Source organism: Vanellus vanellus (genome assembly GCF_965231255.1).
Source record: "Vanellus vanellus genome assembly, chromosome: 5".
Taxonomy (NCBI): Eukaryota; Metazoa; Chordata; class Aves; order Charadriiformes; family Charadriidae; genus Vanellus; species Vanellus vanellus.
The window spans coordinates 22,941,222-22,952,346 of NC_138910.1; the positions used below are offsets into that span (position 1 = coordinate 22,941,222).

Sequence of the window (11,125 nt, forward strand, 5' to 3'; positions counted from 1 at the left end):
TCACTTGCTACTTGAAATCACACAGTATGGACTTTCCTTATAGTGGTCTTTGTCAGATGCCCTGAAGAACTTGCAGTAATTCCCTAACAATGTCTCTAATTTGTAATGGTGTCAGTCTGGCAAGTTGATTTTAGATCAATGTAAACATAAAAGAAGCGGGCCTTTAGCCTCCTTTCCTGGAACTGTTGATTTATTGTTGATTTATTGAAGGAAATAAAGTATTTTTGGACACACTCTCTAGGGGCATAGTAGACTCATTGCGTGTCTGATTGACAAAAATGTACATCCCTGCTTTTAGGACTTTTCTTATAATAGAAAACTTAGAGATATACATACTATACTTTATCAAAGACCTCTCTTTTAAATCATCTATATATTCTCTCTCTCCAATACTTGAAGAACAACTTTGTGAGAAAAGGCAGTAGTACTTTAGCAGCAGCCATGAGGTTTGATTATTTCCCCCCCCGCCCTTTGGTCAACTTAACCTGGAGGATACCAGTGACAAAATTAGTCTTCACACTTCTAGAGTCAATGTGATAGAAATGTCAAGAACAGTTACTTGCACTTTCCTTCTTTCGCTGAAAATAGTAATTTTCCTGATGCAGTATTTAAATAAATTATTCAAGAAAATGCATATCAAAAAGTCTGTGAACTCTGCATTTTGCAAAATTTGAATTTGGTACAATTCTGCAGTTGCCAAACATAAAACTTTAGCTTTCCATTTTGTTGCATATGTCCTTTGAGTACAATTCTTATTTCTTATCCTTGAATAATTCATGTCGTTAGGAACACCATTCTAACAAAACTTGTGTTGCATAAAGGCAAAAAGTAATATTCATCTACCTTATTTTTTTTTAAAAGCTATCATACCAAAATAATTTTTCCAATTTTAGTATGAAATTTCACAAAAGGAATAGCAGTAATAGAATATAATAAAAGTGGTGAGTTTAGATATAAAACTACATAAAGGTTCATTAAAGAATTAAATTAGTGTCCTTCCTTAATCATAAAGTCATTGTTCAAATGAAACTAACAGGGCAGTTAACATGAGCTAGTTCAGAGGACAGATCTTACACTGCTAAATATTCATGCGATTGGTTTAAAATTTATATTTTTATTCATATGTTCTAACACTAACATTAAAAGGACTAAATAAACTGAACTATATGCAGACTGACTTTGAATTGAAATTCTGCAACATGCAAAGCACTTAAGGAAACTTGCTATTTTTGGCAGGAAGTTAGACATATCCTGTACATATCCCTATAGCTGTACATAAATAGTCAGTGTGTGGCTATAGCCATAACTGCTAATGAAAAGAATGGTTGGGAGGACTAGAAAAAAATGAGATCTGTTAATTTATGATCAGCAGTAAGACGAACTGGCTGATAATTGGTTTCCTTCAGCAGCTGAAAGCATTGTGGTTAATTATACAGGCAGCATTGTGCATGTAGTACCTCAGTCTCTTGGACATTTTGTAATTAATAGTTCCCAACAGATGGACAGACAATCCAGTTGTCAGCTGGGAGAATGAGTTCTTGATATGTAATGTACAACTTGTGTATTAAAGTACTTCTCAGAAATAAATGCTTTCTTGCATATTTGTTAGTATATTCCATATGTCTGCTATGTGTGCTTCTTGCAGTATTACTTAGCATCTTCTGTATTTAGAGTAATATTCACTTCTAAGTCATATGGTGCAACCTGTGTGTGTAAGTGTGCTTCTGAGTGTCAAATCTCCAGCCTTTTAAAGTGATAGTACTGTGTATACAGGTTTACCAGGTATGGCGATTTGATGTCAGGACACTCCCTCTTCAGATGATAAAAAGATCTACACATTTTTACTGAAGGTGTGGATAGTCAGATTTTTGTTGCATGCTAAAGTGGATGATAGTGTTGAGTTATAGATGGAATTAGAGCTTTCTACTTCAGAATGACAAATAACAGTCTATTCACTATCCATATACTGTAATGTATAAAATGCAGCCATGTAATGAAGCTTATCACTAATTTTTTTGCTAGTTGCAAACTTCGATCTTGTACTTACACAAATATAACAGGGGTTTTTTGTGTGCGTGAAGCAGAATAGTTTTCACTAGTTACAGAACTACCTGTTGTTTGATGTGAATTTAAATGTAGCGGTTGGACAGCTTACAGTCAGTTTAGAATAGAGTGAAAGAAAAAGTTCTGATCAAAAAGTCACCTATGCCAGTATCCCAGCCTGGCAACGTGACGGTGCTGGCAGCAGAGTGCTCAGGGGAAAGCAGGAAACTACTTTTCCCATTTCCTACAGTCAGTTTAGAAGGTTGAGTGCTAGATACACACAGTCTTGCTGCAGACATCTCCTTCCCATAAAGGATTAAAGACTCAGCCAGTGCCACAACTTTAGATAGTGTTCCTATTTTCCACTGCGTTCTCCAGAGTAAGTAGAAAACTGTCACACTCAACATTGATTTATTATTACAGAAAGATATTTTTAAACAGCTTATTCAGTTTTATTATTTGTTCAGTAAGAATTTTTTTTTTAAGCCTGGAGGCTCAGCAATACTCGAGGATTACAGTATGGACGAATCAATAGTTTACCTTTGGTTGTTACCTCTTGACTTCCTAGAAAGCAACTCTACTGCTTTGTTCCATAATAAACTAGTTACAGGTGCAGTTGCAAGCTATGGCTGTAGCTGTGGTACTTGTTTCTTGAGCTAAAGTTGAGCATAGGCAGGTTCTGGCAAACAGTGTGTCTTCTAACTTGCTCCAGAGTTAGCTTCAGTTGTTGGGCACTGCTAAGTTTTGCAGGTACTGATAACTTGTAAGGAGACAATGGCTAGCATCTTGGTCCTTAGTAGATACTTCTGTAGTTGTCAGATGTATTTCTGCAGAAGAAAGAAACAGAGTTTAAGTCTTCCTGTACAATTAGTAACTACTGTACAATTAACTGTGTACGTATTAAGAGGTTGTAAGTGAAACTAATGCAGAAATACTTGTCCTGGAGCATTAACATAACACTAAGCTTTATCAAAGATAGTCCAATTTCTCCCTTGTCCACTATGCCATTGTACCAGTTGCTAGATTCGTATTTCCCAGATCTTCGTAGTTTCATACCTTTGATCCCGTCTCTGGTCTGCTCAGTAGCTATTGCTGCTTTCTAACCTTTGCCTGTTCTTCCTTTACCTAGTAAAGGAGTCAGACCAGGTGCTCTTCATTTGAGGGGAGCAGGGGCAATTACTATTATGTTAACAGAGATATAATGTTGAATTTTATCAGATCTGCAGTTCTGACATTCATGACCTTCAGCATAAAGAGAATTGTGCATTTTTCTGGATAGTGTATTGGAGATGAGGAAACCCACAGAAAAAGGTGCCGTGCTGGTTTATGCAAGACAGTATCAACCAGCTATGAACAACTATGTTTTTAAGACTGCTTTCTAGAGACTGGTTTAACAGATTAGGAGGCAGGTTTGAATCATTTATGTATCCACTTAGGTAACTAGATGTTAATGCCAAAGGCCATGACACACCAAAACAAAGAGCAGCTTAGATTGTAGTGGTGGCAGTGCAGGAGTGTGAAAGGAATGACTACATGCATTACAAGTTTAACAAAGCCTATAGCACAACTTCATTTATTTTAAATATAAATTAATGAATTTAAGGTAATTCCAAAGATGACATCTCATATGGTCTTGTCACACCTCTGGCCTTCACTTCAACTCCCTCTTAAATCTTAGCCTTCAGAAATGGGGGGGGGGGGGGGGGTTGAGAGCTATTTTTAAGTAGTGAATTTTCCTTCTCTCAAAGATGCACTGCCAGAACAAGAAGGAAGATTCAGCATCAGAGACAAGGATGCACTGTTCACAGGTAGTTTGTTTCCAGGTCGGTGTCCTCTTCAAACTTCCTTAGAGCTGAGCAGTGGCAAAACGAGACTAGCAACTGCAACCTGCAACGCTGCCTAACAGTGAAGAGCTGCAATGAGTTAACTCGAATTTCCTTAGTATATGACGCATTTTAGAAAGCTGCTCTCTTCCATTTCCTAGGTAGTTGTATTAGATCCATGACAACAGCACTTTCTTCCACGGGTACCACAGCCACACAGGTACCAGTTGTGTTGCTGTTGGGAGAATACCATGTTAGACCCTGGAGGCCCACATGTTCAAACTTAAGTTGCTGCTCTACTTCCACAGTTGGGTGACAGGTATGGAAAAAATGCCGTTTGATTTAAGGTCTCCATTTCAGTCTGAGGGTTACTTTACATTTCTACGGTCTTGGCCTTCTAACATGGCCAATACCTATTATGTTTCTCATCTGCTACAACTTCCTGAAGCAGCAGACCATCTGAGAGGGTTCTTTGAGCAAAATCAATCATTAAAGTTTACTAGCCAAATTATTTCTCAAAGCATATTCTGATTTGCTAACTATTAATTAAAACTTCAGCTAATAACTAAGACAAGCAGTGAAGCTAGGCATTACATTAGAGGTACCTCTCAATTAGCAGATTCTTCCAGGTCAGCAATTTCCTTTCAGGTGCAGTTGATCTCCCTGTATTTTGTTGCCATCTTTAAGTGGTAGCTGAAAAGGACCTCTGGTGGTCAGCTAGACCAACCTCCTGCCTTACACGGAACATCTTTAAAGCCTTCATAGGTGGTGATTCCACCACCTCTGGCCATTCTGACCCAGTGCCACCACACTGTGCTCCTGGAGAAGCAGGTTTCCCTGACTACTCAGCCTGATGTCCCATGTCACAATTTGTTGTATCAAGCACCTGACTGTGCTGAGAAGAGTTTGGCTCTGCTGTGTTTGTAACTATCCTTCAAGCAGCTGTAGGCTGTTAATTAGATCACTCCTTAGTCTCCTCATTGCCAGACTGAATGAGCCCAGCTTTCTCTGTTTATTTCTCATCTCAGTCTGTTCAATAGCTTTCATCTGCTTCTACTTGCACAAGAAGCTGTTCTCTTAGCCTAGTCCCTGTCTTGTCTTCCTGTTTTCTTCAACATATTGTAAACATCAAACTGATTTTAGTCTTCTGTATTATTCCTGCAAGCAGCTTTCCATTCTTGCCTTTCATGTAGGACAACTGTAAAAGACAATGAAATGTTACCAAAACGCTTCGTCACTGAAAACTTCAGGACCTCAAATATTTCTTCATGTTCTTAAAACACGTGAAGTTGTTTTTTTTTTTTGCCTAGTTTTACAGAGGATTACTAACCAGATTTAGTCATTTAAAGCAAGCACACAAAGCACGTGCACCTCAAAGTCAATGGAATAAAGTGACATCATGATTCATGCCAAATTTGGGTAACTAAATCCATATTTAGCTAATGTGCTTTAAAATTATACAGGATTCCTACTTCACTCTAGGTGTACTGAAAGGAAGAGTTGTTTTCTGCTACTCAAGTTTGATATTTCTGTAGACGTTCAAGTAAAAGGGGTATAAGGCCCATGGAAGAAGGCTGTAGGCTTCAAACGCAGATATACATAATCTGCAGAACTGTTTCTTGAAGTTGAATAGGAAGTGAGGCTGCAATCCACCTTGCTTCTTGCTGCTGTGGAGGTAGACTAAACCCTATTTAACTCACCAGTGGCATGGTAGTGAGCATGTGCAAATATGCACCTAGGGATTCATGTGAAGCATTATCAAGCTCTGCAGATTTCAGCACTGCTTCTGCTGTAGTCAATGCTTCTTCTCAGGGCTCCAGCTTTTGCGATCAAAAGGCTTTATTAAAAGTTTCCATTCTTTCTGCTCGCTGAAAAAAGCTTCAAGTAGTAAAAGGAGCACTAGCTCAGAGAGAAGGGAAATAAATTTTTCATTAGTGAACTAAGAAAAAACACATTTAGAGACTATTTCACAAGTTAATTGCCATGTCTCTATTTTGTTTAAATATATCATTTCTAAAATCAATTACTCCAAGATAATTGGAGAGAACTCTGTGACTTTTAGTTGATAGGGCAGCAGCGTTAGCATTTTAGTTTAGGTCAGAAGTGAGTTTTTGAAACAAGTCTCTTCATTGTTCCTACTTACTGTGCTTTGGTTCACATTACAGAGCAATCACAAACTGGATCCTTTTGGATGAAACTTAAGGCGAAGTTGTGCTCCAACCAGTGATGGGCGTTCAGCCCTGACACCAGGCTAGAGCTGTTCTGGGCAAAACCTCTGGAACGCATGCTACTGAGAACTTGATACCCATGATGCAACTTCCTCACCCCACAACTGAGCCCCTTATGGGCCACACTAACTGATATGGGTACAGCGAGTCAGTCAGCTCCACCCAGCCATGTCCTGCTGTCCAAAAACAGCACAGCACCCCAGACCCCAGCAGGACTGACCAACCAAGACAATACTTGGGTCTGTGCTGGCTCTGAGGAGAGTTCTTGGCCCTGCCCTCAGGCAGTGCTTTGAGGTGCGTGCAAACTATAACGCTCCTATACAATTCCAAGTGTTTGCTCAGTCCCTGAGCAAGCTGGGGACTCCTGTACATTTGGCAGGAGGAACATGGATGTTGTTACATCAGCCATCCTTCCTTGCCTCCCTCCTTTTTTTTTTTTTTTTTTTTTTTTTTTTTTGAAGTACTGCACATGGATATGCTCTGCCACTCTTGCAGTTGCCCTGGTTAGGAAGCCCACATCTTGTTTCTTGCTTGGAGAGAAGAATAAGAATTATATCCAGTAATGGCACTGATTCAGTTACTCACCGTCTTTATCGCCGAAATGCTCAATCCTTACGAAAAGAAGCTTCTCTCTGAGCATCATAGTCCAAATCTGCTTGCTTTTCCTGCTGTTTTTTTGCCTGCTTTTCAGCCTGATGAAGAAAAGGGATGTCAATTGATACTTGTCAAACATCATCGCTTCTAACTTCTCTTCCCTGCCCTATCCCCCACAAAAAAGGCACATTGAACAGCTGAGTGAACATCAGCATTAGCTGCTGCTCTTTGGTGACCTGCCCAGAAGATATAAGAGAGCAGCAGTGGCATGGCTGAAAAAAAGGCATGAGACAGGCCAGGATGCGATCTGCCATTGTTGAGCTTTTTCTTATTACCAGCCCTCCCAGGTGATCCTCCCCAACCAGCATGAGCCAAGCCAGCCTGGAAGAGGCTTCTGTTTTACTGCTGTGACAGGAGGCTGGTCCCCAACATCAGCAGCTGCAGCGTACACAGGTAAAAACAAAATGCGCACATCACACCCACAGCAAGCTTCCTCTTTCTCTCCCACCCAGGAGATCTAGTACTATGGGTTCAGATGCATGCTTCTTTCTGAAGGGGCTGACAGGGTACAGATCTTCTATTTACCATTTGCTGGATCTGAATTTTCTGTACTTCCATGTTTGCGTCACGTTGTCTTTGTTTCTTGGCTTTTTCCATTTCCAGGTAGACACGATCTGCTGTCATCCACTGATTACGATCCTTCTCATCCTCTGCTTTTTCCTCTCTCTCCTTTTCCACCTTCATCTTCATCTGTATTTTACAAAAAACACCAAAAAAAGTTAACCAAGGAGCTAGCCTAAGCTGGAAGTCGTATCTTTCAGCAGAAGCAGCCCTGTATCAGCATTCTGATAAGCACGGTCATTGTGGCTGGCCAGTGTCCAAGCCCAGGGTTTTCAGCAGCCCTGGCAGATGTGCACCTAACACAGAAGTGGGAGAGGGAGAGAGGACCCCAGGAAAGATGGCAGCGGACGTGATGAAGCACGCTGATGCATGGCACCAGCCACCGGCTGTGATCTGTGCCAGGCTCCTCAGCTGGAGTAAACAGTGCAGAGTCTGGAAAATATTTGCACAAATTAGCAACAATTATAGAGCTTTCCAACTTTTCATTTTTTGGAAGAGGATCATCACAGCTACCACTTGCACCTTTCTTAAGAAGTTACTTCTGAAACTATAGATAGTAAACATGAGAGACAGCTGCTAAGTCAGAACTTGCATGTAGACCTCATTCAAGACAGCTGTAGAATCTATGATGTTTCTAAAAGGTATTCAGAGGTACAAGTACATGACAGAAAGGGGAGCAAGAACAGGCTAGGTTTCTTACCACAGTGGCTCTGTGTTCAGCAATTGATTCAATGGCAGCCTTTTTTTTCGCTTCTGTCTCTTTGTTTTTCATTTGGTATTCATCTTCTACCTCTGCAGCTCCTCTAGCAAGACGATCATCTTCAATCTTACATGCGTCATTCATCTGTGCAGTTAGTTTTTCAAAAGCTTTGTCCTTATGCTCCTGCACTAGCCTGCAGAAGAACATGAGCTACCATAGCGTACCAGGTTATCTGCTGAGATTACCTGTGGCATTGCTCCTAACAGAGACAGCAATCCCACTTCCGCCCCCAACAGCACCAATTACTACTAGAACTGGTAGGTATTTCTTCTGGACTTTCTACTTCTTTTTCAAGTTCTAATTACAGAAAAAATGCTTGCATCACAAAGTTCTGATTTTGCTGATATAAAAATTCAGAGTTACATTTGTCACAAAATTAAATTGCAAGTTTGAATCTTAACACTGAAAACTGTAGTCCTAGACCCACCTATTACTCTCTGCATTTTTTTCTCTTGTCAGATCAGCCATCATTTCTTTTCCTTTAATATAAGCCTTAATCCGATCATCATCATCATCTTCTTTTTGTTTCTCTTCAGCTCTAATTATTTTCTGTTCAGCCACATATTCCTGTTTAAATGGAAAAATACTTTTTATGTAGAATGAGATTTTTGAAACATGAACTGGAAAAAAAAACTTCAGGCCTAGCTTATAGTAAGTTCTTTGGTTGCATCAGCAGAGAAGCGATAGAAGACAGAAACCCAGAGATGGAAGAGAATTCTCAGGACCTACTTACCACAAACTACCACAAAAGTAAAATTAGTATCTGGTTGCAGGCCCAACCCAAGCACAGTATCTTTAAGTTATATTCTTTCCTCTACTTCCCCACTTCTCCAACTGTACTGCTCCCATCCCATGTACCATTCACACAGCCCAGACTCTGAAGGGCTCAAACAGTAAGCAGTAAGAGTCTGTAGAACCATAAAGATGTAAGGCATAAAGCATTTTGTAATCATGCAGAAATGGCAGTTATAAGTATATATAGCTTTCATTGCATATACAAGGTTGGGGGCAAAGGCTGTAAAATTTCTGTAACTGAGGTGAGAAGTATAGGGGGAAAAAGCAAGTAGGGTTTCAGTGGGAATTCTCTCCTTTAACTGTCTCACATGCCAATGAATCATCCCAGTACCTCCACTTAAGTCTCCCTGCTCAAGCAGGCATGGGGAGGAGAACAGTAGGTGTGCTAAGTAGGTCTTGACTAATTTTCTAAACCTCTACAATCACAAAGGGAAAGTCACATTAAAAAGATATTGTCATGTTCAGACTCAGGCTATTCCCTCTTCCTAACAAAGGAAAATGGGCTTAAAGAGCAGGTACATGGAACCTAAATCCAATTCTCAAGTCAACGACAATCTCTTTGCTGTCTATAGCAGGCTTTTTCCATCATAGACCAGTCAAAACTCAGGTGCCACGTTACAGCTTCCAAGAGGCCTTTCTCAAAAGCACAGAGGAAAGATATGGCCTGCAACTGGCAGGGTAGGCATATGATCCAATGCTACTAAAGCCGTCAACAAACCTCCTGTTGCCAGTAGGCCCATTTAGATAGATGAATGCTATTGTTTCACTGCAGGCAGCCAAGGTGAAACAAGCGTTTTGAACTGTCTGCTTTCCTGTTACTTACACGATACAGCCTCTGGTGTTCAGCTTTTTCCTCCTGTTCCTTTTCTTTTCCTCTCTGAATTTCCAGTTGGTACAATTGGTGCAGTCTCTGTATTTGTTCTCCTTCTCTTTTATCTTCCAGCTTGGCCAGATCTGCCTGATGCTTGTGCTCCTTTATTCTGAATCGGGGAAAGCAATTGAATAAATGAGCTAGGGAGTGCATGAAATAATGAACTTATATGGATTCTGCACATCTACAGGTACTTTTAACAGTAAAAAAAAAAAAGACACTTTGAAGTGAACGTAGTATGTCAGAGACCAAAAGTAGAATCGCGTTTTTTAAAAGGTCGCTGCAAATCTTTTGTCCAAAGCTCAGTCCTAGTGCTGGTTCAGCCTATACTACCAAAAGCAAACATGACCAGCACACGGACTCACGGACTCCAACATTAGATTGAATTTGATTAGCCTGTTTAATTGTCAGCCCACTCCCTGTACAAGCTAGGCCTTTGCCAGCTGTCTTCCAAGCAGTGCCACAGCGCTGAGCAAGCCATGGTTGCCAGCCTGCGCTAGCTGGATGTGTGAATGGCTCCGGGCTGGGAGAAGCGGCAATAATAAAGAGTTTTGCCTTAGGGGGAGAAGCCGCTCGCGCTCAGCACCGGAACACAGACTCTCTTGTTCAATTTATTAGGACAGACACAGCCACTGGCAACAAGAGACGTTTCTGAAGCGGGAGAACGGTCACGGACGAAACGGGGGGTGGGGAGAGGGGACAAGTTTTCAGCCCCACCCCGGAGCGGGGGGGTACGGAGCGACAAGGCGTTACAAAATGCCGGTCACCCAGCGCCGGGCGCGGCACCCCGCCGCGGAGCCTGCCCTGCTTCCCCAGCCCGCACCCCCCCCCCCCCCCCCCCCCCCCCCCCCCCCCGACGGTGCGGGCGGGCCTCGGCAGCCCGGACCCGGCCACAGGAAGATTATTTTTTTTTTTAATCCAAACCCCACTCCCGACGGCGCGGCCGAACTCACTGCGCCAGCTGCTCCTGGGCCACGGCCCGGCGCTCCAAGTAACGGCCGTGCTCCAGCTCTGCCTCCCGCCGGGCGGCGTCCGGCCCCTCGCGGTCCATCGTCGGCCCTTCGCCGCCGCGGCCCGGCTCCGCGCCCGCCTCTCCGGGCGGCGGCAACGTCTGCCGAGAGACAGAGACGGCTCCTCACCCACGGTGCGGGCCCGACTGTCCCGGGAAGTCGAGGCTCTTTCTTCCGCCCCCGGAGAGGGAAGAAAGGCAGCGGAGAAGAATGGCGTTATCTTATGCGCCAACAACAGCAGAGGACAAAGGCGGAACGGCGCGTGCTGAGTCGCGGGTCTTACAGCCGCGCGGCACTGCGCCCCGCCCCAGGGAGCTGCCGCTGGGCGCCGCCCGCTCTTTCAGGCAGGGAGGCCCGGCCCCGCCCCGCCCGGCGGCTGA

General features: G+C 42.7%; 1 protein-coding gene across 3 annotated transcripts; it reads right to left on the reverse strand.

Annotated features, from left to right (window-relative positions):
* Window positions 1–2,437: 2,437 nt before the first annotated feature.
* On the reverse strand, window positions 2,438–11,002 carry LOC309672354 (cilia- and flagella- associated protein 210-like). Of its 3 annotated transcripts, none has more exons than XR_014269234.1 (8): window positions 10,689–11,002; window positions 9,688–9,844; window positions 8,497–8,636; window positions 8,010–8,202; window positions 7,274–7,438; window positions 6,680–6,786; window positions 4,472–5,064; window positions 2,438–2,870 (listed from the first exon to the last, which is right to left on the reverse strand). XR_014269234.1 is itself a non-coding variant. In XM_082483853.1 (7 exons), exons 1-6 carry the CDS (start codon window positions 10,784–10,786, stop codon window positions 6,700–6,702), a joined length of 840 nt encoding a protein of 279 aa, XP_082339979.1. In that variant the 5' UTR covers window positions 10,787–11,001; the 3' UTR covers window positions 2,438–2,870; window positions 6,680–6,699. The 3 variants fall into 3 exon arrangements, 1 of the variants encoding a protein (XP_082339979.1); XR_014269235.1 differs by lacking the exon at window positions 4,472–5,064 and adding an exon at window positions 5,567–5,765; XM_082483853.1 differs by lacking the exon at window positions 4,472–5,064 and having other exon boundaries at window positions 10,689–11,001.
* Between the last annotated feature and the right edge of the window lie 123 nt (window positions 11,003–11,125).